At 46.4% G+C, this 23,165-nt stretch overlaps 1 protein-coding gene across 2 annotated transcripts; it reads left to right on the forward strand.

The window, feature by feature from the left end:
• Positions 1-73: 73 nt before the first annotated feature.
• DPCD (deleted in primary ciliary dyskinesia homolog (mouse)) lies at positions 74-22,487 on the forward strand. Of its 2 annotated transcripts, XM_035268861.3 has the most exons (6): positions 74-146; positions 7,245-7,325; positions 13,679-13,803; positions 14,148-14,281; positions 21,668-21,770; positions 22,191-22,487. In XM_035268861.3, exons 1-6 carry the CDS (start codon positions 83-85, stop codon positions 22,293-22,295), a joined length of 612 nt encoding a protein of 203 aa, XP_035124752.1. In that variant the 5' UTR covers positions 74-82; the 3' UTR covers positions 22,296-22,487. The 2 variants fall into 2 exon arrangements, with proteins under 2 accessions (XP_035124752.1, XP_009008433.2); XM_009010185.5 differs by lacking the exon at positions 7,245-7,325.
• The last annotated feature ends 678 nt before the right edge of the window (positions 22,488-23,165 follow it).

Consider the following 23,165-nt stretch of genomic DNA (forward strand, 5'->3'; position numbering starts at 1 on the left):
TAGCTTCCGAGTCAGCCGGAAGTGACCCTCAGTGGAACGGTTGCCATGGCAGCGGCCGGGCGCGCTGCTTGGCAGAGGAAAGATGGCGGTGACGGGATGGTTGGAGAGTCTGCGGACGGCCGAGAAGACTGCGCTGCTGCAGGATGGTAACTCGAGAGCCCTCGCGAGCTCCCTCGTTTTTTCCCCCCAGGGTCCACCCCACAGGAAAGGCCTCAGGGTCTGCAGAGCTGAAAGGGTCTCGGCAGTCAGCTGGGCCAGGTCCCTGCATTTGTAGATGAGGAGACTGAGGCTCAGAGATGACGTGACTGGAACACAGGTCTCCGGACACCGATTAGATTCCTCTACACCAACTCGCTCTGCTTTGAGTTTGTTGCTAATATAATAATTTCTTTCACATTCATTATCTCATTTGCTCCTCACCACTGTCCTGAGAGGTTAATTTTTCACCCCGTTTTACAGAAGAGGAAACTGAACTCCAAGAATGCTTCAGACTTTAGAGAGGAAAGAGGCCTGGGCTGTAGTTCCGACTCTGCCATTAATTCACCACGGGCTCTTCAGCCCTTTAATTTGTTTGGACCTCACTTTCATCGTCTGTAAAATGAAGTGGATGGGCTACCACTGAGGCCCTTTCCAGCTGTAATATTTTTGTAAAGTGAACGTCTTTTTTTTTTTTTAAAGACGGGGTTTCACCATGTTGGTCAGTCTGGTATTGAACTCCCGACCTCAGGTGATCCGCCCGTCTTGGCCTCCAAAGTGCTTGGATTACAGGCGTGAGCCACTACTCCCGGCCTAAAGTGAACCTCTTAATGTTTTCTGTGTCTTTAGGAGAGCTAGAGCAAGGACCAAGGGCTGTGCCTGGAAGAGGTGGGCACAGGGGCATGGATACCTAACTTTTTGCCACCCTAGGATTGGCCGATGTCGCCCCTCTGTGCACTTGGGTCCTTTCTGGACCCACTGGGGAGCCAGGTTGAATTGGGTCTGAAGTTCCTGAGGTTTCGAAGATAACAGCAGGTGATTCACATTCACAGGTAGAGGCCAGTCAAGGCAGCCTAAAGTTGGTGGAAATTAAAATCATTTGCCCTTTAGTGCAACATTTAGGGAGGCTTTTACTATGTGCCAAGCTCTAAACTTGAACTGAAAGAAAAAGATATGTTGTCCCAGGACTTACAGTGGTTGGGAAAAACATGTATGCAAATAATAAGATGTGCTAAATAGAGGTGTAATCTTGTATAAAATGGTAGGAAATAATGAAAGTGTATATGATACCTCTTTGGGGAAAGACCCAAGAGAAGTGATGATGTTTCTGGGTCCTAAATAATTAATAAGGGCAGGCACAGTGGCTCATGCCCATAATTCCAACACTCTGGGAGGCCAAGGCAGGCGGATCATTTGAGCTCAGGAGTTTGAGACCAGCCTGAGCAACTTTGTCTCTACAAAAAATACAAAAATTATGGCTGGGGGTGGTGGCTCATGCCTGCAATCCCAGCACTTTGGGAGGCCAAGGTAGGTGGATCACTTGAGGCCACCTGAGGAGTTCGGGACCAGCCTGGCCAACACGGTGAAACCCCATCTCTACTAAAAATACAAAAATTAGCCAGGCATGGAGGTGTATGCCTGTAATTCCAGCTACTCCAGAGGCTAAAGCAGGAGAATCACTTGAACCCAGGAGACGGAGGTTGCAGTGAGCTGAGATCACACCACTGCATTCCAGCCTGGGTAACAGAGTAAGTGAGACTCTGTCTCAAACAAAAAATAAAAATTAGGTGGGTGTCATGGCACATGCCTGTAGTTCCAGCTACTTGTGGTGGCTAAGGCCAGAGGATCACTTGAGCCGGGAGGTAGATGCAGCAGTGAGCCAAGGTCATGCCACTGCACTCCAGCTTGGGTGACAGAGCGAGACCCTGTCTCAAAATACAGAAGAAAAAAAAAGAATTAATAGGTGTTTGCTGAGTGAAGAAGCGGATAGTTATTCAAGGAAGAATGACTCACATATAAAGGCCCATATGTGAAGGTACATAGATGATTACTAGAGGAATAACAGAACGTTTAGTGATGTTAAAGCAGTCACTCAGTCAGAATAAACCACCTGTAACTATGTCAGGTACTATTCTAGGTGACAAGATAGAAGGGAGAATAAAAAGTTCCCTTTTCTCAAGCAGCAACGAGGGGAAGTTGTAGGAAATGAAGAGAGATTACAGATAAATTGTGATAGATTGTGACATATTGTGATAGATCTCTTATGCCTTGCTAAAGATTTAGGACATTTTTTCATAGGACAGTGGTTTTTGTTTTTATTGTGGTAACAGATACGTAACAGAATTTAGCATTTAATCATTTTTAAGTGTACAGTTCTGTGGCATTAAGCACATTCACATTGTTGTACAACTATCACCACCATCCAGCTCCAGAACTTTTTAATCTTTCTCAACTGAAGTTCTGTTTTTTGTTTTTTGGAGACAGGGACTTACTCTGTCACCCAGGCTGGTGCAATCTTAGCTTGAACTCCTAGGCTCATGTAATACTCCCACCTCAGCCTCTTAAATAGCTGGGACTACAAGCATGTGCCACTACACCTAGCTCAAGTGAAACTCGGTACCCATCAAATGCCAAGTCCTCATTCCCTCCCCCCCATCTCCCGGCAACCACCATTCTACTTTCTGTCTCTATGAATTTGACTACTCTAGGAACCTCATCTAAGTGGAATCATACCGTATTTGTCCTTGTGTAACTGGCATATTTCACTTAGCATAATGCTTCAGGTTCATCCATGTTGCCACAGTTGGATGCTTCACCACGGGCTCTGCAGGCAGCCCTTTACCTGTTTGGACCTCACTTTCCTCATCTCTAAAATGAAGTGGATGGGCTACCATTGTTATGTCTGGGGTCCTTTCTGGCTGTGATATTCTTTGTAAAGTAAACCTCTGTATGTTCCCTGTGTTTTTAAGGGAGATGCAGCAAGGACCAAGGGCTGTGCCTGGAAGAGGTGGGCACAGGGGTATGGATATTGTAGCATGTGTCAAAATTTCACTCCTTTTGAAGGCTGATACCCCATTGTATGTCTATACTGTGTTCTGCTTATTCATTCATCGTTGATGGACATCTGGGTTGCTTCCACCTTTTGGGAATTGTGAATAATGCTGCTCTGAACATGAGTCTACAAATATCCACTCCACTCCCTGCTTTCACTCTTTCTGGCCACAGCAGTGTTTAAACAAATGTTTTATCAGCCTGGATTTTGTGAAATTCTTTTGTTAGTAGCATCACAAAATGATGTTGTTAGGTTCCACCCTACCCCCAAACTGAAAAACAATCTAGTATTGCTTATGTAGATAGGCCTTGTCAAACTTGCAGACTTAAGCCCAGGTGTGTAGAAGAGGTGTGGAGAGTGGGGGTGTGACTCCCTTCCACCAAGAATCATGGCTGTTGATATCTTGGATTGGATGATGATAATCCAATTTACTTTTGATTTTTTTTTTTCTTGAGACAGAGTCTTGCTGTGTCGCCCAGGATAGAATGCAATGGCGTGATCTCAGCTCGCTGCAACCTCCACCTCCCAGATTCAAGTGTTTCTCCTGCCTCAGCCTCCCAAGTAGCTGGGATTATAGGCACCTGCTACCACACCCGGTTAATTTTTGTATTTTTGTAGAGATGGGGTTTCACCATATTAGCCAGGCTGGTCTTGATCTCTTGACCTCGTGATCCACCCACCTCAGCCTCCCAAAGTGCTGGCATTACAGGTTTGAGCCACTGCACCTGACCTACTTTTGACTGTTTTTTTTTTTTTTACCAAGACTGACCACATTTTGGACATAATTTTTTTTTTAAGAAATAATTACGTTCATTGTGGAAATATGAAAAATAAAGATAAAATAAAGTTTAATACTACCACCCAGATAATCATAATTTACTTTTTTTTTTTTTTTAAACAGAGTCTCGATCTGTCACCCACGCTGTAGTGTGCAGTGGTGTGATTGTGGCTGACTGCAACCTCTGCCTTCTGGGTTCAAGCAATTCACCTGTCTCAGTCTCCCAAGTAACTGGAATTACAGGCATGTGTCATATGCCCAGCTAATTTTTTTGTATTTTTAGTAGAGACAAGTTTTCACCATGTTGGCCAGGCTGGTCTTGAATTCTCGATCTCAGGTGATCCAACCACCTCAGCCTCCCAAAGTGCTGAGATTATAGGCATGAGCCACTATCACTTTTGTTGCCCAAGCTGCAGTGCAGTGGCACGATCTCAGCTCACTGCAGCCTCCGCCTCCTGGGTTCAAGTGATGCTCCTGCAACAGCCTCCTGAGCAGCTGGGACTACAGGCCTGTGCCGTGACAGCTGGCTCATTTTTTGGTATTTTTAGGAGAAACAGGGTTTCACTATGTTAGCCAGGCTGGTCTCAAACTCCTGACCTCAGGTGATCTGCCTACCTCAGCATCCCAAAAGGCTGGGATTACAGGTGTGAGCCACTGCACCTAGCCCATAATTTACTTTTTTTTTTTTTTTTTTGAGACAGAGTCTCGCTCTGTCCCCCAGGCTGAAGTGCAGTGGTGCAGTCTCCGCTCACTGTAACCTCCTCCTCCTGGGTTCAAGCAATTCTGCGTCAACCTCCCAAGTAACTTGGATTATAGGTGCTTGCCACCATGCCCAGCTAATTTTTTGTATTTTTAATAGAGACGGGGTTTCACCCTGTTAGCCAGGATGGTCTTGAACTCCTGACCTTGTGATCCACCTGCTTGGGCCTCCCAAAGTGCTAGGATTACAGGTGTGAGCCACTGTGCCTGGCCCCCATAATTTACATTTTTATACATAAACTTCTATATTATTCCATGTGTACACTCAAAGATGTTTTTTCTTTTATAAAAATATCATACTAATATTCTCAAGAATTTATATATACACATATTTCTAAACTAAATATACTATTTAAAGAGCAGATAAGTATCTCATAATCATTGGGTAAGGGAGGATGCTCTAAGTGCAACTTCTAAGGCAGTAGCCACAAAGGAAGAAAATATAATAGTTGATTTTATAAAAACTAAACACTTGTGTTGGACACCGTAATCCCAGCTACTGGGGAAACTGAGGCAGGAAGATCACTTGAGCCCAGAAGTTTGAGGCTGTAGTGTGCTAAAGTCATGGCCTGTGAATAGCCACTGCACTCCAGCCTAGGGAACTTAGCAAGACACTCTTAAAAAACAAAAACACTTGTTTGGGAAAACCCACTTTTAAACAAAGTTAAGAGCCAGGTGTGGTGGCTCACACCTGTAATCCCAACATTTTGAGAGGCCAAGGTGGGAGGATCACTTGAGCTCAGGAGTTTGAGATCAGTCTGGGTAACATAGTAACACCCTGTCTTTAAAAAAAATTTTTTTTAATTAGCTGGAAATGGTGGTGTGCGACTGTAGTCCCAGCTACTTGAGAGGCTGAGGTGAAGGATCACTTGAGCCCAGGAGACAGAGGTTGCAGTAAGCTGAGATCACACCATTGCACTCCAGCCTCGGCAACAGAGTGAGACTCTGTCTCAAAGAAAAAAAAAAAAGCCTTAGTTTAGTTTTCCTCATCTATAACATACAGGTAATGAAGACACATAGGATTATTAGGAGAATTAAATTTGATAAACGTGAAGTGCCTGGTGGGTTTAGTAAATGCGGCATCCTGCCTAGACTCGAGGCTGGATGTCAAGGGGAGGTGATGGTCAAGCAAGACCCCCTCAGCTCCTCCCAGGCAGTACCTTGGACTCTGCTTCAGACAGGAGAGCCCTTTCTAGTGCCTGTGAGCCATTCTAATGATTAAGGGTGGTATAACCTAGGGCCCTGCTGAGAGGCGCTACAAATTTAGGGATGAGTTTATCCAGAATACAGATTAGGAATGGCTCAAGGGAACTGTATCCCAGAGAAGTGAACTGGACAGGAAAAAGGCACCCTGGCGCTCTTATTCATCCAGCATATGTAGGATACTTGTCTACTGGACATTCGTGCTCTGCTACTAGTTTACTGAGGAGTCTGCCTGTATCTACTTCCCTGTCTATAAAAAGAAAGGGGAAATTACATAGCCACTCTTAAGCAAATGCTCCATGGGTAGAGGAACTGGGCTAGGAGACCCCCTTAGTTTCTTCGGTTCTTTCAGTGGATAGTGCATCAATGTTTATTCATTCTTTCAATCAGTATATAGTTGAACTCCTCATATATGCCAGGAGCCACATTTGGTCTTTAGGAAACCATAGGCATGGGGATAAAACCCCTCCTATCTAGTAGAAAAGACAGGCGATAATCAGAGTCACATAAGTAGATGTAAAATCATAACCAAAGTAAATGCCATGAAGAAAGTACATGGGGACTTAACATCATGTCACTGTGTGATAGGAATCGCCTGGAGATGTGCAGAAGGCAGAGCACTGGCATGGCTGAAGGGAGTGCTTGGTCAGGAAACCCAATCCAGTGTCCTGAATACATAGGCTTGGTTTTAGGAAATGGAGAGAGAAAGGTAAATATGGTGTCATTCATGGGAAGACAAATGCTTTGGAGAATATCATGGGGCGGGTCATAGTGGCTCATGCCTCTAATCCCAGCACTTTGGGAGGCCAAAGTGGATGGATCACCTGAGGTCAGGAGTTCAAGACCAGCTTGGTCAACATAGTGAAACTTTGTCTCAACTAAAAATACAAAAAAAATTAGCCGGGCCTGGTGGTGGGTGCCTGTAATCCCAGCTACTTCAGGAGGCTGAGGCAGGAGAATCATTTGAACTCAGGAGGTGGAGGTTTCAGTGAGCCGAGATTGAGTCATTGCACTCCCCTGTTCGACAAGAGCGAAACTGTCTCAAAAAAAAAGTATCACGGTATGTAGTAAATGCTCTACTATGGATATGAATAAAGCATGAGGGAGGCACACGTGAGGATGTGATTAATCCTGCCAGGGTGGCTGGAGATAGTGGAGGAGAACTTCCCAGTGAAAGTGACATTTGAGCTGTGTTTTGAAGGGCAAAGAAGAGTTCCACAGATAGGAAGAGGAACTGTTGCTAGTAGAGGAAACAGCAGAGCAAAGATACGTTCAAGGAAAGCTTCAGAAAGGGGGAGTGTCTCCAGACATGTTTTAAAGTAATGTTGGGTGATGGTTAGCAAGGAGTTTGGGGAGGCCCTGGTGGGTTCCTCAGTACTCCCAGGGCTGGTGCCATTTCCCAGGTAGGCCCCTTGATCTGCAAGGAACAGGATAAGAGGAGGCTTTGAGGTAAGGGGCTCTCTGTTTTGTGCATAGGGAGAAGGAAGGTGCACTATTTGTTCCCAGATGGCAAGGAAATGGCTGAAGAATATGACGAGAAGACAAGTGAACTACTTGGTAAGTGACGGAGGCTCCCAGTGGGCCTTTGGGAATACCTGGGGCTGACGTAAGCACAGAACACTCTTAGCCCTAGGCTTGAGGGAGGAGCCCAGATCAAATGTAGAAGCTGGGAGAGACTGAGCCCTTGAGACAAGAATGTTCCTGAGAATCTAGGCACCAAAAGTGGAATGGAGGTCCTTTTGACCAGTAAAAGACATCCCCACCCCTTGCCCCAGACAAATGAGAGAGTGAGTAATTATAAGATGTAGAGAAACAACTGGGAAAGAACTTTACACAGCAGGTGGTGTTAGAAGTGAGTCTTGTAGGTTGAGGAGGGATGAGGGTTAAGGGTAGGCTTTCACCATAATTTTTTTTCCTTGTTTTTTTTGTTTTGCTTTCTGAAGCCACACCAGAAGTAAGCAAGTATCAGAGGCTGAGTTCTGACCTTGCCTCGAAGGCAGCACTAAAATAGTCCTCATCTTGAAGAGCATCTGAGTGAAAGAGGTTCAAACAGTGATTTTGTAGCCTGGTCATTCTCATTCCTGCAGCCCCTTTCCTCTAAGAACAGCCTCATGGGGAGGGGCTCCAGCTCAATTTCTGGGAATTATTTGATTTGTCCACTCTCTGTTCCCAGGTGTGTACATCAGCATTAACCAGCTTCCTGGAGCTAGGTGGCTGGCTCTTTGACCCGGGACCAAGGCTGTCAGCAGTGGGAGTTGGTCTCTTTATTAAGTTCCATCTGAAATGCTAAGACCAATGATGGAATCAGGGGCCGGGTTATTTTCTTGTCATTATTCTTGGCTTTAATTTCTTCCTGGGCCTGATCGACAGGTAGTATTGGTGAGGGAATTTCTTTTTCCCTTTTTCTGACAGCTCATAAATGTCTAGAACCGACAACATGGATTACACTGGCTTGCATTCCCTCAGTCTCCAGTCTTAAAATGTTTGTCCTGCGCATGTTCAGTCACACAGTGAAGTGTTGATCCCTCCCTATTATGAGCTGCTTGGGCTCCAGTCCCAATTGGTTTAGTCTGGTGCTATTAAAAATCTTGATGTGTTTAGCATATGACACTGATTCGGTGGAAACCAATACAGTAGTAATATCCTCACAAAGCACTGTAATTTATAGTGCTCCCAGGGGATGACAGGCTTGGAATGCCTAACAGGGGAGAACTTATGAAAGCAGAGGTCACGTGGACTAGTCACCACCACAGCCAGGCCAGAGAGTAGCCGTAGCTCCTCACCCCCAGCCCCCGTGCCACTTCTCTTCTCCACACAGGGCAAATAAAACAGCTATAGCTGTAAAAACAAACAAAACCCAGACGTCTTTGTTGTGCTTGGACATGAAACTGAAATTAAAAACAAATATAGGTTTCTTCATTTGTAGCACTGTGTGCCCGACATCCCACATTTACTTGTCACTTCTCCTGGTGGCAGGTGGGGAATAGATCATGGCTTCCAAACTCATCTTTCTTAAAAGCAGAAATGGAGGAGAAGACTGTTCACAGGAGAACACTGTTTGGCTAAAGTTTACCTAATAGTGATATTAATATTGTGATTCTTACTGGGCACCATGCTAAGTGCTCTACATGAATTACCTCATTTACTCATCCTCATTAAAGCCCTATGAGGTAGATACTCTTGTCTCCATTTTACACTTGGAAAAAATGGAAGCTCAAAGAGGTTAAGCACCTTGTTCAGAAGTATGTAGCTAGTTTCTAAGCCAGGATTTAAGCCTAGCTTTGCCCAGTTAAGAGCCCATGCTTTAGTCCTCAGTGAAGTCCTCAACAACATAGTGTTGGGAGCAGAGAAGACTTAGTCCAACTTTCTTTTCTTCTGACTACATTTTTCTTTCCCCAGAATGGCCAGAGTGGGGACTGATGAGCAGACAGGAGGACCTCACTTGAGCCACTGGGCCCCAGCTTTAGAACAGCAGATTTTTTTTTTTTTTTTTTTTTTTTTTTTTTTTTGAGCCAGAGTCTCACTCTACCACCAGGCTGGAGTGCAGTGGCATGATCTTGGCTAACTGCAACCTCTGCCTCCCAGGTTCAAGCAGTTCTCCTGCCTCAGCCTCCCAAGTAGCTGGGATTACAGGTGTGCACCATCACACCCAGCAAGCTTTGTATTTTTAGTAGAGAGAGACGGGGTTTTACCGTTTTGGTCAGGCTGGTCTCAAACTCCTGATCCACCCACCTCAGCCTCCCAATGTGCTGGGATTACAGGCATGAGGCATCATGCCCAGCCTCAGCAGATCTTTTTCTTAGTCTTTTTCCTGTCCATCACCCCAGCTGCCCTGGCAAAATACTGTTCACTATTAATTTTTAAGTATAAATAATCCCAGGGCTTGAGCTGGCTTTTGCTTGTGCATTCTATGAAGTAAAATAGGGACATAGTTTTTGTGGCAATAAATAGGAATAGTTTCCATTTTTCCAGCTAATTATACAAATTTGATAATTAGCCAAACTAATTGAGGTTTTCTGTTAGAAAAACTCAAAAGTAATTTACAGAGGAAGAATTGCCAATAGGTATGTGTTAGTCTGAGACAGAGTTCTTCCAGTCAGTGTTAGTGTTGTATTCTTTTCCTACCCTCTCAGTGCTATTCATTCCCACCCCCCACAATGATTGCTATATGTATTCATAGAGGAAAAACTGAAGGCCCCATGACAATGATCGGAACATCAAACCAGCCTGAGAAGAACACAGCATGTCCAAGGGGGCTGAGGCTGAAGGGCAGGCCATCCCCCAGCGATTACATTCGGATTACTGACTTAATCTGCTTTGGTATTTGACCGCCAGCCTAACCACCCCAGGCTGCATTTGGAGGATATTGAGCACTTTCATCCCCAAGCACTTCACTGGCTTTATAAATGACCCACTCGATTCCCTTCAGCCTCCTCTGGGATGGGACATGGCAGCTGTTTAATAGCCAAATAGCAATGTTGCAGTGTTTTAGGGCAGAAAAGAAGAATCCTGCATCCAGTTTAAGCTGCAGGGAGTATTTAGGGAAGGGGAATGTAATTATCCACATTGGAAGTGGGCCAGGCTTGGAGCTTTGGGGAAAGAGGCCTTTAGGACTTCTACTTTCCAGCTCACCTGAAAGATGGGGCCTCCTCTCAGCAGTCTGGGACATCAGCCTGCTTCCTGCTGATTTAGGAAAAAGCCCCCAGGCGCCACCTCCTTTATATATGCCCCATCAGACCCTTCACCAGGGTTGAAAGTCTCCTTTCCAAGGTCTGGCGGGGGCTTAGCTGGGAAGATATGACAGTGTCCCGGGGAGCTGCCTCACACACACCAGTTTGGGTTTAACATGTAATCAAATCAGAGTGACAGCAGGTGGAAACACTTCTGTTGCCGCAGGAGCTGTCCTTGAGTTCAGGAACAAAGATGGGGACAAGGAAGACAAGACAAAGCATGCATTTGCACATAGGCATTCCTGCCCATGTGTTTGTGCATGGGAAAAATAAGGACTTCATCAAAATCTTTTACTGGGTCTTATCTCTAGAGGGAATGAGAAGGGAGACTTTCTTCTGCATTGTAACAAAATTTAATTCTCAAGGTGTTGAAGAATAACAAAAAATAACAAAAAATAAAGGTGAAGCGGCCAGAGGTGTCAAGTTCCCTGAGTGGCTTTTAAGGTCAGAGGTAAGGAAACTAGCAGCTGACTTTCTTCGTTCTTTGAATATTTTTTGGGAAGTTTTCTGTGTAAAACTCGAAATTTCTTGGTGTAAGAGTGTACAGAAAATCCTGGGGTGGTTATTGCCCCTCCGGACCCCCCTGGTGCTGTATTATATGTTAAGACACCCAATTTAGCAAGGCCTATGACTTACAGGGGCACCTCACTTATCCAGCCTCTGGTAGTGAGGTAGTCCTCATAATTTACTTTTTCAGGTAATCAAAGCTTACCCTTTAAAGGCCAAATGTACAAAATAAATTGAGCTACTTCAAAGAACAGAAACCTTTCAAAATGTTATGTATACTTATTGAACACTTTCAGAATAAGATTGTATTAATAATTCAAATTCTGGATTTGGAGTTAGGAGACCTGGAGTTCAGCAATGGCATTTGTAAGATGGTCTCCTGGAGCCTCGGTAATTCTTCATCCTTTGTTTCCTGGAGAGTAGTGGCAAGGATTGAAAAAGAGCAGCCAGGGAAGAAATGCTATTTCTCATTTTAAAAATGCAGACAATGGTTGATTTTCAGCCTTGAAGGATTAAAAAAAAAAGAAAAGAAAAAGTAAAAAATAAAATTAAAAAATTTAAAAAAATACAGACATTGGAGTAGATGCTGTCTTTTTCTTTTTTTTTTTTTTTTGAGACAGAGTTTAGCTCTTGTTGCCCAGGCTGGAGTGTAGTGGTGCAGTCTGAGCTCACTGCAACATCCACTTCCTGGGCTCAAGCAATTATCCTGCCTCAGCCTTCCATGTACCTGGGACTACAGGTGTGCGCCACCATGCCCAGCTAATTTTTGTATTTTTAGTAGAGATGGGGTTTCACCATGTTGGCCAGGATGGTCTTAATCTCTTGACCTAGTGATCCGCCTGCCTTGGCTTCCCAGAGTGCTGGGATTACAGGCATGAGCCACCATGCCCGGTGGAGTAGATGCTTTCTGAAGGAACTTCCACCTTTAAAATCTGTGAAGATCGTGTTTTATTATAAAGTGGTACCATTGGAGTCTAAGGGTGCTTGTTTGCCCTTACACTAAATGGTCCCAAGTGCTTATGTGCTTCTGACATTGCTGTCCAATGTGAGCTGTTCCAGATACCATTGTCACTATGCCTGAGAAAAAAAGTAATTTCTTGCCTTATTCTACATGTAGCATTTTATACCTAGTCTCAGCAAGAATCTGAGAGAGGTCTTTCCTATAGTATAGATTAGGGTACATGGATCTTTTCACAATAAGCTGCTGCTTGGAGGCATTTGTCACTTCTGAGTTTGCGACTGTGACAGAGGCCCCAGAAGGCTGCTGAAGTGAGGTATTAACACTGAATAGATTTGGATATACTCCTGGTCACAGTCCATTCACTTAAGAGAGAAGTATTTCTGGGGGAAAAAAGTTGCCTATAAAGCATATTTCCAAGTTTTACTCTTCCTTATTAATTTTCATTATAAACTTGGAAATGTGTTTCTAGGGAGAATTTTTGGCCCTAAGAGGTAATAAAATCACACTGCAGAATGCAGCAGACCTTATAAAAGCACATATTCAAGGGAAAATTCTAATTTTACAGCACACTTTTGTGTTCAGCTTGTGTGCCTTACTTATAGCAGTGAGGGCGTTTGGATTTGATGCAGCTGCTCAAAGGGCTAAAGTTAAACTGCCAGCCTGCCTAATGCTGAGATGCTGACTCTAGCTATCAACTCCTGCCTGGAAAAAGACACAGAAACACCTGTGGCCGAGCACGAGGCACTTTTTGAGTTGTTTAGCTCCTTAAACAGCTACAGAGGCTGCTGGTCTTTAGCACCAGCTGGGCTGCACAGGCTGGAGGATAATACCATAGCGGGCAGCCCCGGGATTCCAAATGCAGCAGGAAGGGAAAGGAACTAGGGGGTGGGAGGTCATGGCTCAGAAAAAATCCCCCTGCAGTGACGGACTGCATGGTTCCTGAAAATGAAAATCTCAGCAGGGGTTTTCAGGTACTGTCCGCTCAACTAGTTTCTTGATTTATAATTTTCATAATATATGTGCCTTAAAATCTTAAGCAAGCATCTGGGCTGTGAAACAAGGTAGAACAGAGATGGTTCTTTGCATTCTAAAAGGATTCCACTTTACAAAAAATTCACATTAGATGTTTTATAAACAGTGCATTTAAAATATGGCATGTGCCTAGGATTTTGTTTAAATGCAGCTTTGGGGCCGGTTTTTTTTTTGTTTTGTTTTAAACAAGGTATACCTGAAATGAGTGAATTTCCATATTTGGACTTTCTGAATCATGATACAGACCTGCCCAACAGCTTTTACCCTCTTAATTCTTTTTCCTCTGTATGTTTTTAAGGGAAAAAAATGTACTTCAATTCCTTTTTGGGATCCAGATTTTCTCCACTGCCAGAAACAACGCTTTTCCTAATCTTCACATCTTCTCCTTGCTGGAAGCCACACCTGAGGGTTTCTTGACTCCACCTGTCTCCTCTAAGAGCTTTGTTCTAATTCCTTTTGCCTGAGCACCCACGAGATGCGCTTTGCAGGTTGTCTAACGTTGAAATGCTCTCTTGAAATTTCAGAAGTTGTGAGGTCCCTCCTCAGATGAACAAAGCCGAGAGTAACGGCCCAGCACTTCCACTTTATCTCATGCTGCTTACCTAGTGTGGTGCTGGTGATTCGGCAAAGAGCAGAGACTCTCTCTTCACTCTCATCCCGATGCTTGCTTCTCTCCCCAGTGAGAAAGTGGCGTGTGAAAAGTGCCCTGGGAGCCATGGGCCAGTGGCAGCTTGAAGTGGGAGAGCCAGCGCCCCTAGGAGCAGGGAATCTGGGGCCTGAACTCATCAAGGAAAGCAATGCCAATGTACGTCCATCTATCCAGGTGTCTTGCAGGGGCTGAGGTGGGGGTGGGCTGTGGGCTGCTGGCTCTTGAGGGCAGGGACCAAGTCTTGTTCACCTCCTCACCTCTAGTGTGCCACCTGGACACAGCACTCTAGAAATGTATGTTTGAATGAATACAGACATTTTGGCTTGATCATCCCAGGGCGGGTGCTCAGGGCCTGGAGTGCTGTAGCAACAGCAGCATCAGAGGGGAGCAGTGGAGAAGAGTTGAGGGTCTCCTGTTGTGCCCCGGGGTACAGCTCTGATGAGGGTGGGAGCCTTCCCTTCCCCAAGGAACAGTCTTCGAGTTGGATTTGCCTTCTGCAGCCTATCTTCATGCGCAAGGACACCAAGATGAGTTTCCAGTGGCGGATTCGAAACCTCCCCTACCCTAAGGATGTCTATAGTGTCTATGTGGACCAGAAGGAGCGCTGCATCATTGTCAGAACGACCAACAAGAAGTGAGTAGCTGGAGGGCACCCATCTGCTTGTGTATGAGCAGGGTGTAGGATGGGGTTTGATGTGGGTTAGGTTAGGGTCATTATTCAGGCTGGTAGCAAAGAGAGAAAGCCTTCTGCTTCCAGGTACTGGAAGGGCTTCCTCTCTGCGGGACCAGCCTGAATAATGTAATCAGCTCCATCGAGTAAGGGAAACTTGAATGAGTGTCTGGTATAGTACCTGGCATAGACTGGGGCTCAATATTTGTTGAATGAATGAGATGATGAGGGAAATCACACAACCATTAACTTGTGATCTCAGGTGGTTCTGCGGAAAGGTGACCTTGGTTTCCTGGCTGGATCCAGTCTTTGGAAAGGGTGGCCTGGTGACATCACTGTCAGAGCTGGCAGGGATCCATAGCCTGGAAGGCACACCTGTCTGAGGTGGCAGTGACGGTCCTTTAAAGCAGTGCTTGACAGTAGTTTAAAGCAGACCGGACAGCAGTAAACCTAATCCCTCCCCAGACTGGTGACAGTAGGGCAGATGCTTTGGCTGCTTGGCAGTCTCTTGTGTAATGCTTCAAAAGGGGTACTCAGCTTCCCTTTGTGGTCCCCTAGAGGGGAGGCAAACTGCAGGGGTTGAAAGGACAGAAGGTGGCCACAGTGCATTTCCAAAATGGAAATGCATTGATCTCATTTGGGTTTCAGGAGCCCTGACTGACTACAGGAGAAGAGAAATGCCCTATTGTGAGGCCTGAAGGGAATGGCCCTGAACTGTATCAGTCTTGACCTGGGCCAGAGATAATACAGTTTAGGGCCAACTCCCACAAAACAGATTTGGGCATCGATGTGGGAGGTTTCATGAGTTACCTGTCCGCAAGCTGTGAAGCCATTCAACATGCCTCATGGGGATGGCCCACCCATCTCCTGCTTTGCATGCAGTAATGGGGACCCAGCTCCTTGTGCATCTCCTCAGGTGATATGGTGCCAGTCTTCCCTTCCATCTCCCTTAGGCCCACAAGGCCCACAGGGAAGCAGGGGAGCTCCTAGACTCCCCCATTGCAGCCAGCTCTGGGTGCTGCACCCTCTTGTGACCCCCATATCCCATTACTTTGGTAGGGTTAAGAGGACAGGGGAAAGGGTGGAGATGGATGAATTAATTTCAGGATTATTGCTGTACATGCAGCCAGCAGCCCCTACAGTGGGCCTTGTCTATAAATATAAAGTCATAATAATAAGGGTTTGTGTTTATAAAGCACTTTGAAGCCCTCAGATAAGAGGCAGTTTATTCCCGTTATTGTTCTCATCGTTAACAGGAGTCACTGCCTAAAATGGAATTTAGCAATTTCAGACAACAGAGAAATTGCCTGTAGGAAAACAAACTCCATGCTTCAGCAAGCATTCCCTGGTGGAAGATGCCTTGGGTCCAAACTGGGAACAAAAGTGCTTCTGATAGCACTTGAATCTGCAGCTTAGCACTTTGTGAAGCTGGCTGCTGCCTCTTTTTTGTCCCCCAGAGGTCACTGTCGAATACAGGTATCAGACAGAAATGTGATTACAGGGAGTGAGGGAAGAGAGGCTAGCTAGCTCACCAAAAAATTCATCTGCGGCCAGATCCTCTGGGTCCTATCTTCTGCGTGCATCCAGCCATAGGTGGCGCTGTTGGCCAGGAGCTCCATGGCTAGAGGCCCTTGCCAGTTCTAAAGGCAAGCAGTGGTTGTTGGACATTTTTGAAATGATGAGTAAGGCCAGTGGGGTGGGAGCGATGCCCCAGGAGGGGCAGGGCTGAGGGTTGGATTCCCATAGAGGAGAGAGGAGTGTTTCAGGGCCCACTTTGGAACTCACACTGAGCCTCTCTGGTCCAGTGTCCCAGCCTGGCTCATCATGCTCAGGTCTCTCCGCTGGGAGGTAGCCTGCAGAGGCTGCTGTACCCTTAGCCAGATGGTTCCTGAACCTAGTGGCTTTTTTTTTTTTTTTTTTTAGACAGAATTTTCGCTCTTGGCACCCAGGATGGAGTGCAATGTGCAATGGCACGATCTAGGCTCACCACAACCTCTGCCTCCCAAGTTCAAGTGATTCTCCTGCCTTAGCCTCCCAAGTAGCTGGGATTATAGGTGCACGCCACCACATATGGCTAATTTTTGCCTTTTTAAAAGCAGCGGTGTTTTGCCATGTTGGCCAGGATGATCTCGACCTTTTGGCCTTGTGATCTGCCCATTTCGGCCTCCCAAAGTAGTGGGATTACAGGCATGAGCCGTTGCGCCTGGCCTCCTAGTGGCATTTTTACCTTCTACCTGAAGGAATGTGTTGTATACCTTTACTCCCATTAATTTTACAGAACTCAATGGCTATTTCTTTTTTTTTTTTTAATTTGGAAGGGAGAGATTTATTTCTCATCAAGGGTTACAGCCTGCATAGACATTATTATTTTTATTTTTAAGAGATGGAGTCTTACTCTGTTGCCCAGGCTAGAGTGCACTTGCACAATCATAGTTGACTGCAGCTTCGAACTCCTGGGCTCAAGGGATCCTCCCGCGTCATCCTCCCAAGAAGCTGGGATTTTAGGTGCATACCACCACACCTGGCTACGTTGAAAATTTTCTTTGTAGAGATGAGGTTCTCTCCATTTTGCCCAAGCTGCTCTCAAAATTCTGGGCTCAAGTGATCCGCCTGCCTTGACCTCCTAAAGTGCTGAGATTACAGGCATGAGCCACCATACCCCGACCAGGTTGGCCATTCCGGGAGGCTGGGAAGTTTGGCCTCTGGCCAGAAGCCAAAAATTCAATGGCTATTCCCTCGTACAGTATTTAGCTTTTTAAGGATACAGTACTTTTAAAATCTCTTTTCTGATCAACATGCTTTCTGGAGGTGGGCAGAATCCATACTTTTATTCTTATGTTATAGATTATTACATAAACGTATATATAAAGTCAGCATGATGAACCAGCCTGCTGAAGGGAAAGTTAGTGACCTTCTCTCTTGATGCCCAGGCATCTGCGGTTTCTACCACATCATTTCTCTCTGATTTGACTGACCTCTTCCTTTATCTGGAAGGTCCATATCTGCCTTGGTTCTAATACACTGGAATGTGGTTACTGACCAAAGCCAAAGTTCCTTCACCCATACCTGCCTTGTCTCTGAAGAGCTGGGTTGGCGACTTTACTTAAAGGAATTGATTTTAGTGTATTGTGTCCTTGGTCTCACATATTAGTGAGGGATGAATCAAGGAAGGAAGGAAGTGCTTTTCCAGGATCCCAGTGTTGGACCATCTCGTTCTGATAATGTTTGTGCAGAAAGAAGGCTCCTAGCCTCAGCCTGGAAGTTGGCCGCTGTAGGTGGAATGAGCCAGGGTGCAGGAGTTGTTGGGTTAAATCTGGCCTCTGTCACATATCAGCTATAGAATTTGGGCAAGGTTTCCTCACCTCTCATAGAGAACACTCACAACTACTTCACAGATTTTGGGGAATCTGATGAAACTGTGTTTCAATCAGGCACAATGGCTGGCCTGAAGCAGGTCCTCAACAGTTCTTTGGAAATTGGAATAGGAAGAGAGCCTGGCTGATCTGACATCAGTGATACTAACACTGTGGGAGGTGTTAATAGGCTTCGCTAGAAAAAAGGATTCTGTGGTCAAATAAGTTGAAGAAACTCTGGATTAAACAGGTTTCTCTTTGGTGGGACTCAGAGCCTTTAGTATGTGTGTGTGCATTGTGACTCTCTAGCAGGGGGCAACTGTGGGTGGGGGTGCTGAGTTTGCCCAGTGCCTTGATGTTTAAGAAGATTTGCCTGCTGCTGGTTGGAGGCTTCCCTGGACCCCTCTGGCCATGTGATCTGCAGGTGTGCACGGCGCCTCCTCTGAGGCATGTGAGGCATGACCGAGTGATCGTCCACAGCAGCCCTGCTCCTGCCTTCAGCCTCCAGAGTCTCTCTCCCTCTGAGGGCCTGGCCTCTGGTGCCCTTTTGGATTGGAGAAGGGCTGGGAATTGGGGAGGGGATACAGTAGAGGGTGATGGGAGGCAGTAGGTCATTTCTGAAATAGCCAAAATGGAGGAGTTGTCTGTGGAACAGGGAGAAGATAGGTACAGAGTTGGCCTGTTCTGGGCCCTTTGACAATGACTTCATCTAGTGCAGCTCTTTTATTCAAAGAAGGAATGTGGAAACTGAGGCCCAGAAATTAAGTGGCCTGCCCAGGATCATAGCGCAGGGCCAGGAGTTCTGCTACAAGTCTTTACTTCCCCATACGTCTTTTGAAGTCTTTTGACTTTCGGAAAGGAAGGTCACAGATGTTTTGGAGAGAGTACCCAGGGGACTGTCAGAGTGGCTGCACTCAGGGAAGACAACCTGTTCATTGTTGAACATCCCCACCTCCCATCCCAATTATCTGCCCCATCCTTGGATAAATGCAAAGAATCTAAACTGTGGTGGGCTATTACCTTGTAGTAAGAATGTGGAGACATGGAGGGGTTAGGAGATTTGGGGAATTCTCACTTTAATACAGGCCTCTCTGTTTACCAGATTTGTGAGTTGGGCAAGATACCTAACTTTTCTGGGCCTCAGTTTCCTTTTGTGTAAAAGTGGATAATAGAAGTAACCAACCTTAGGGAGTGGTTTTGATGATTAAATATGTTTAGAACCTGGCACAGAATAAGCATGAATTTTTTAAAATGTCATCTTTGATTGTATGGCTGAGATAGAACACTGAAGGGAGGGGGAAGCGGGGCATCTGCAGGAAGCCAGGGAACTATCCTGCTGTAAGGGTTCAGCTTTTAGCAGAAACAAAACAAGGTCTGATGAGCAGGGATATGGCCTTGTTTTTCTTTTTTTGAGATGGAGTCTGGCTCTGTTGCCCAGGCGGGAGTGCAGTGTCATGATCTCAGCTCACTGCAACCTTTGCCCCCTGGGTTCAAGTGATTCTCCTGCTTTAGCCTCCTGAGTAGCTGGGACTACAAGCATCCATCACCATGCCTGGTTAAGTTTTGTATTTTTAGTAGAGACAGGGTTTCACCATGTTGGCCAGGCTGGTTTTGAACTCCTGGCCTCAAGTGATCCATCTGCCTTGAGATGTGCTGGTATTACAGGCGTGAGCCACAGCATCTGGAGGCCTTGTTTTTTCTTCATCCTTTTATTTCTTTAAAGTTTAGAGACAGGGTCTCGCTGTGCTGCCCAGACTGGTCATGAACTCCTGGCCTCAAGTGATCCTTTTGCCTTAGCTTCCCAAAGTGCTGGTATTACAGGCATGAGCCACCAGGCCTGCCCTCTTCATCCTTAAATTCCCAACTCACAGCTCAAGGCCTGGGACATGGTTGATGACCAATAAATGTCTGCCACCTACCTACAGCTGACTAAGGCTGAACATTATGACTCTTCCAGAAGCACAGTGGGTCTCTCTCTTGTCCAGGTGCTGGTAAGAAACTCAAGTGTAGTACCCACTATGGAAAAACCCCATGTCTGGGGGAAGGAGGTGGGCTACCCCAGGAGGAGAAAAGGCAGGTGACCCCTACTTCTTTGAGCCTGACTATCAGGAGCTTCTAAGAAGTTATTTAACCTCAACCAATAAACTAAATCCGTTCCAATAGACTCAAAACAAAGCTGAGCCTCCACCTGCTCTGCCTCCATTCCCCTAGCCTGGTGAGAGGAGTAGTTCAAGGAAGGTGAGTGTGAGCTATACACCTTAAGTTCCCTCTGATCCTGTCCTTGATGTTGTGGCCAAGTCTTGGGATTCGTTTTCCAGTCCCACTGCCCCAGCCTGGGGGGAATGGTTCTGCTTTTTGTGTATATTTGCAGGGAAGATGTTAACACTTCCTAACAAGCCTTTGTGTTCATGTAATCTCTGCTGTTTAACCTTTGACTCTCCCCTATTATCAGTGTCTGCCACCTTTGCTGGCCAGACCAAAGGCCCCAGGAAGAGCCCTCAGCCTGAGCTGGCTAGGAAGAGGATGAGGCAGGCATTCCATCCTCGGTTTGCAGGCAGATGGATCGCCTTTCCCTGGGGCAGAGCTTTGGAAAATAAAGCAACTTACAGTGCCATTAGGATCCCCCAGCCCCCACTCCTTTTGAACTGTCAGCCTTTAAGTAAACATTCTTTTCCTGCCATGGGTCCCAGTACCTTGGTGGGGAGTGGGGAACCTGGGAGGAGAGGGGCCCTGAGAGTCTCTGTTGAACCAAGGGATTTGGGCAGGTAGGATGGGGGCAGAAGTGCTGCATTGATGTCAACTCTCTGAGTCCCCAGGGCATAGGGGCTTTTGAAGTGGACTCAGTGTAGCTGTCACAAGGACCAGGCCCCTCTGAAGTACTAAAAGCCCCATCCTCCCCAGGCCTGTCACTTGAGTTTGTTTGTACCTGCCTGAGGTGTTTCCCTTCACAGCCCATACAACCTCTGCAGCAGAAAGTGATGCCTTGCCCGAGTGACTGGTTTGGCAGCCCCTGGCTAGAGCCTAAGTTACATTTCCACCAAGGAAAATGCTGAACTGGTCTACTGTGAGTGAGGAGGCCATTCATTGTGCCTTGGTGTAGTAAGCATCAGACCAAGGATAAGGAACCTTACTCTAATCTTGACTCCCATCCCTACTGACAACTGGCTGTGAAACCAGGCAAGGCATTTCATCTCTCTGAGCCTGAGTTCTCTTTTTGGTAAGGGGGGGTCAAATTTCCTGCAAAGTCTAGTTTTACACATTATGGACTGGGTGTTGCTATCTGTTTTTTTTTTTTTTTAAAATAGGCATCATTAATCTCTGAACTGGCACCTGCAGATGATAAGGACCATGTGTGATGTGGAGTGTTATCTTGGGGCCAGCCAAGTAGTCCAGAGGTCCAGCTTCCATCATGAGGAGCATGGTTTGTCCTCTCAAGGAGATTTCTCCTACTGGATATACTTTTCCCTCTGGCCTACAAGTAGAGTCAGGCTAACAAGGCCTTGAAAGGCCCCAAAGTAGCAGTAGTAGTCGAGGCCTTCAGTGGATGGTCCATGTAAATCGTAACAGTAGGGCCCCAGCTTTGGGAGACAGATCTAAATGTCCTTATTCTGTCCTTTGTTGGAACACGTCCTGTTTTCTGGTGTGTCCATGAGGCTTTGGGTGTAGAGGAGTCCCAAGCTGCTTGCGCTGTTTGTGTGTTCCAGGTTTCTTCTGCTTGTCTTTGGGAGACCCAGCTCTGAGGTGTGATTAGACTATAACCTGGTCTAATCACAGAGTTATGACTGGTTCTGCTCTTCTGACATTGGACTGGACATAAGGCTTTCATCCTATGTTTTCTTGGGCCACTGAGCTCTAAAATACTGGTGTTATAACTGGTTCCCTTCTCCCTCTTTGCGTGTGTGGGAGAACTGGGTAGCAGCTAGGTGGCAGAGGGCCTGATGCCTAGCAGCTGAGTCACCTTGTGGAGTGCCCCAATGGTCTCTCGGTGTCCCCACAGGTACTACAAGAAGTTCTCCATTCCTGACCTAGATAGACACCAGCTACCTCTGGATGATGCCTTGCTGAGCTTTGCCCACGCCAACTGCACCCTGATCATCTCTGTAAGATTCACCTAGACTTCTTGGACACTGCATCAGCAAGAGTCTTCCTCTTTCCCTGCCCACTTTCCATCCCATAAGAGTCCCCAGTTCTAGCCCCAAGGCCTAGGGTATGCTTGTGGGATAATAGGTATCTCTGATTCAGCATGGGGGAGAGCAAGGAGGGGGCTCAGGGAGGAGCCTGACCATATAATTCACAGCTAGACGAGGGTAGCGGCTGAAGGGGGAGCGTAGGAAATTGCTGAACTTGGGTACTGGTCCAAGGTCTGCTCCTACCCAGGCACATGACCTTGAGCAAATCATTCAACCATATAGGGCTCAATTTTCTAGTGCAAATAAGGGGATCAGAAGGGGCCCCAAGTGTGTGCAGAGGGAGAAGGGACAGTGACTGAATTATTTTCTTTTTCCTGGCTCCATCTATAGTACCAGAAGCCAAAGGAGGTTGTGGTGGCTGAGTCTGAGCTACAGAAGGAGCTAAAGAAGGTAAAGACAGCCCATGGCAACAACGGGGACTGCAAGACCCAGTAGTTAGCCCCTGAGCCTTAACACCTCTAGCATGGGGGTGCCATGAGACTTCAAGGCTTGGCCCTTCTTGGCCATGGCAGCCTTCTCTCTCCTAGGAGCTATCAAGGGTCTATAAGAACTGGGCCCTGGGGCATTCCCAGCCAGTGAGTCATGGTCTTCTTTTCTGAGTAAAATCATTATGAGCTACGAACTGCACAGGGACTGCCTCTTGTCCACCTCTGTATGCTGCCTGGCCCCAGACCCCACTGGCCTTCCTCAGGAGGGGGTGGTGATGACATTCCCTTTTCTAACCCAGGGATCATCAACATAAAGCCTTCCACAAAAAGGGAGGAGAATAGGGTGGGAGCACATGACCCTAGCAGGGCAGGGCTGGCCTTTCCCCACAACCTGTTGACACAAACTCAGAGGAAGACCAGTCTGGAGGGACCTTGTGCTACCCTAGTTTGCAGAAGTGGCTCAGAGGAAACTCCTGAAGATAGATATATGCCGCCAAGGGAGAAGTTTTAAAAATGCAGAAACTGGCTGGGCGCAGTGGTTCAAGCCTGTAATCCTAGCACTTTGGGAGGCTGAGGCAGGAGAATCACCTCAGCCTGGGAGGTGGAGGTTGCAGTGAGCCAAGATCGTGCCACTGCACACTCTAGCCTGGGCAACAGAGTGAAACTTCATCTCAAAACAAAAAATGCAGAAACCTTGGAAATAGAACATAGGATGTTAAGGCATTGTGGGTAAAAAGCCAAAATAAGGGTCATAGTGTTGCCAAGGGTGTGTGTTGGGGTAGGGGTCACCACAGGTAACAACTAAGCTCCCAGCAGCCTGGACCCTTTCCACACCCCAAATGCTATGGGGTAGGTTGTCCATGGGAAGTCTTCCTGA

This window comes from Callithrix jacchus, chromosome 12 (assembly GCF_049354715.1).
Source record: "Callithrix jacchus isolate 240 chromosome 12, calJac240_pri, whole genome shotgun sequence".
In the NCBI taxonomy this organism is placed as follows: Eukaryota; Metazoa; Chordata; class Mammalia; order Primates; family Cebidae; genus Callithrix; species Callithrix jacchus.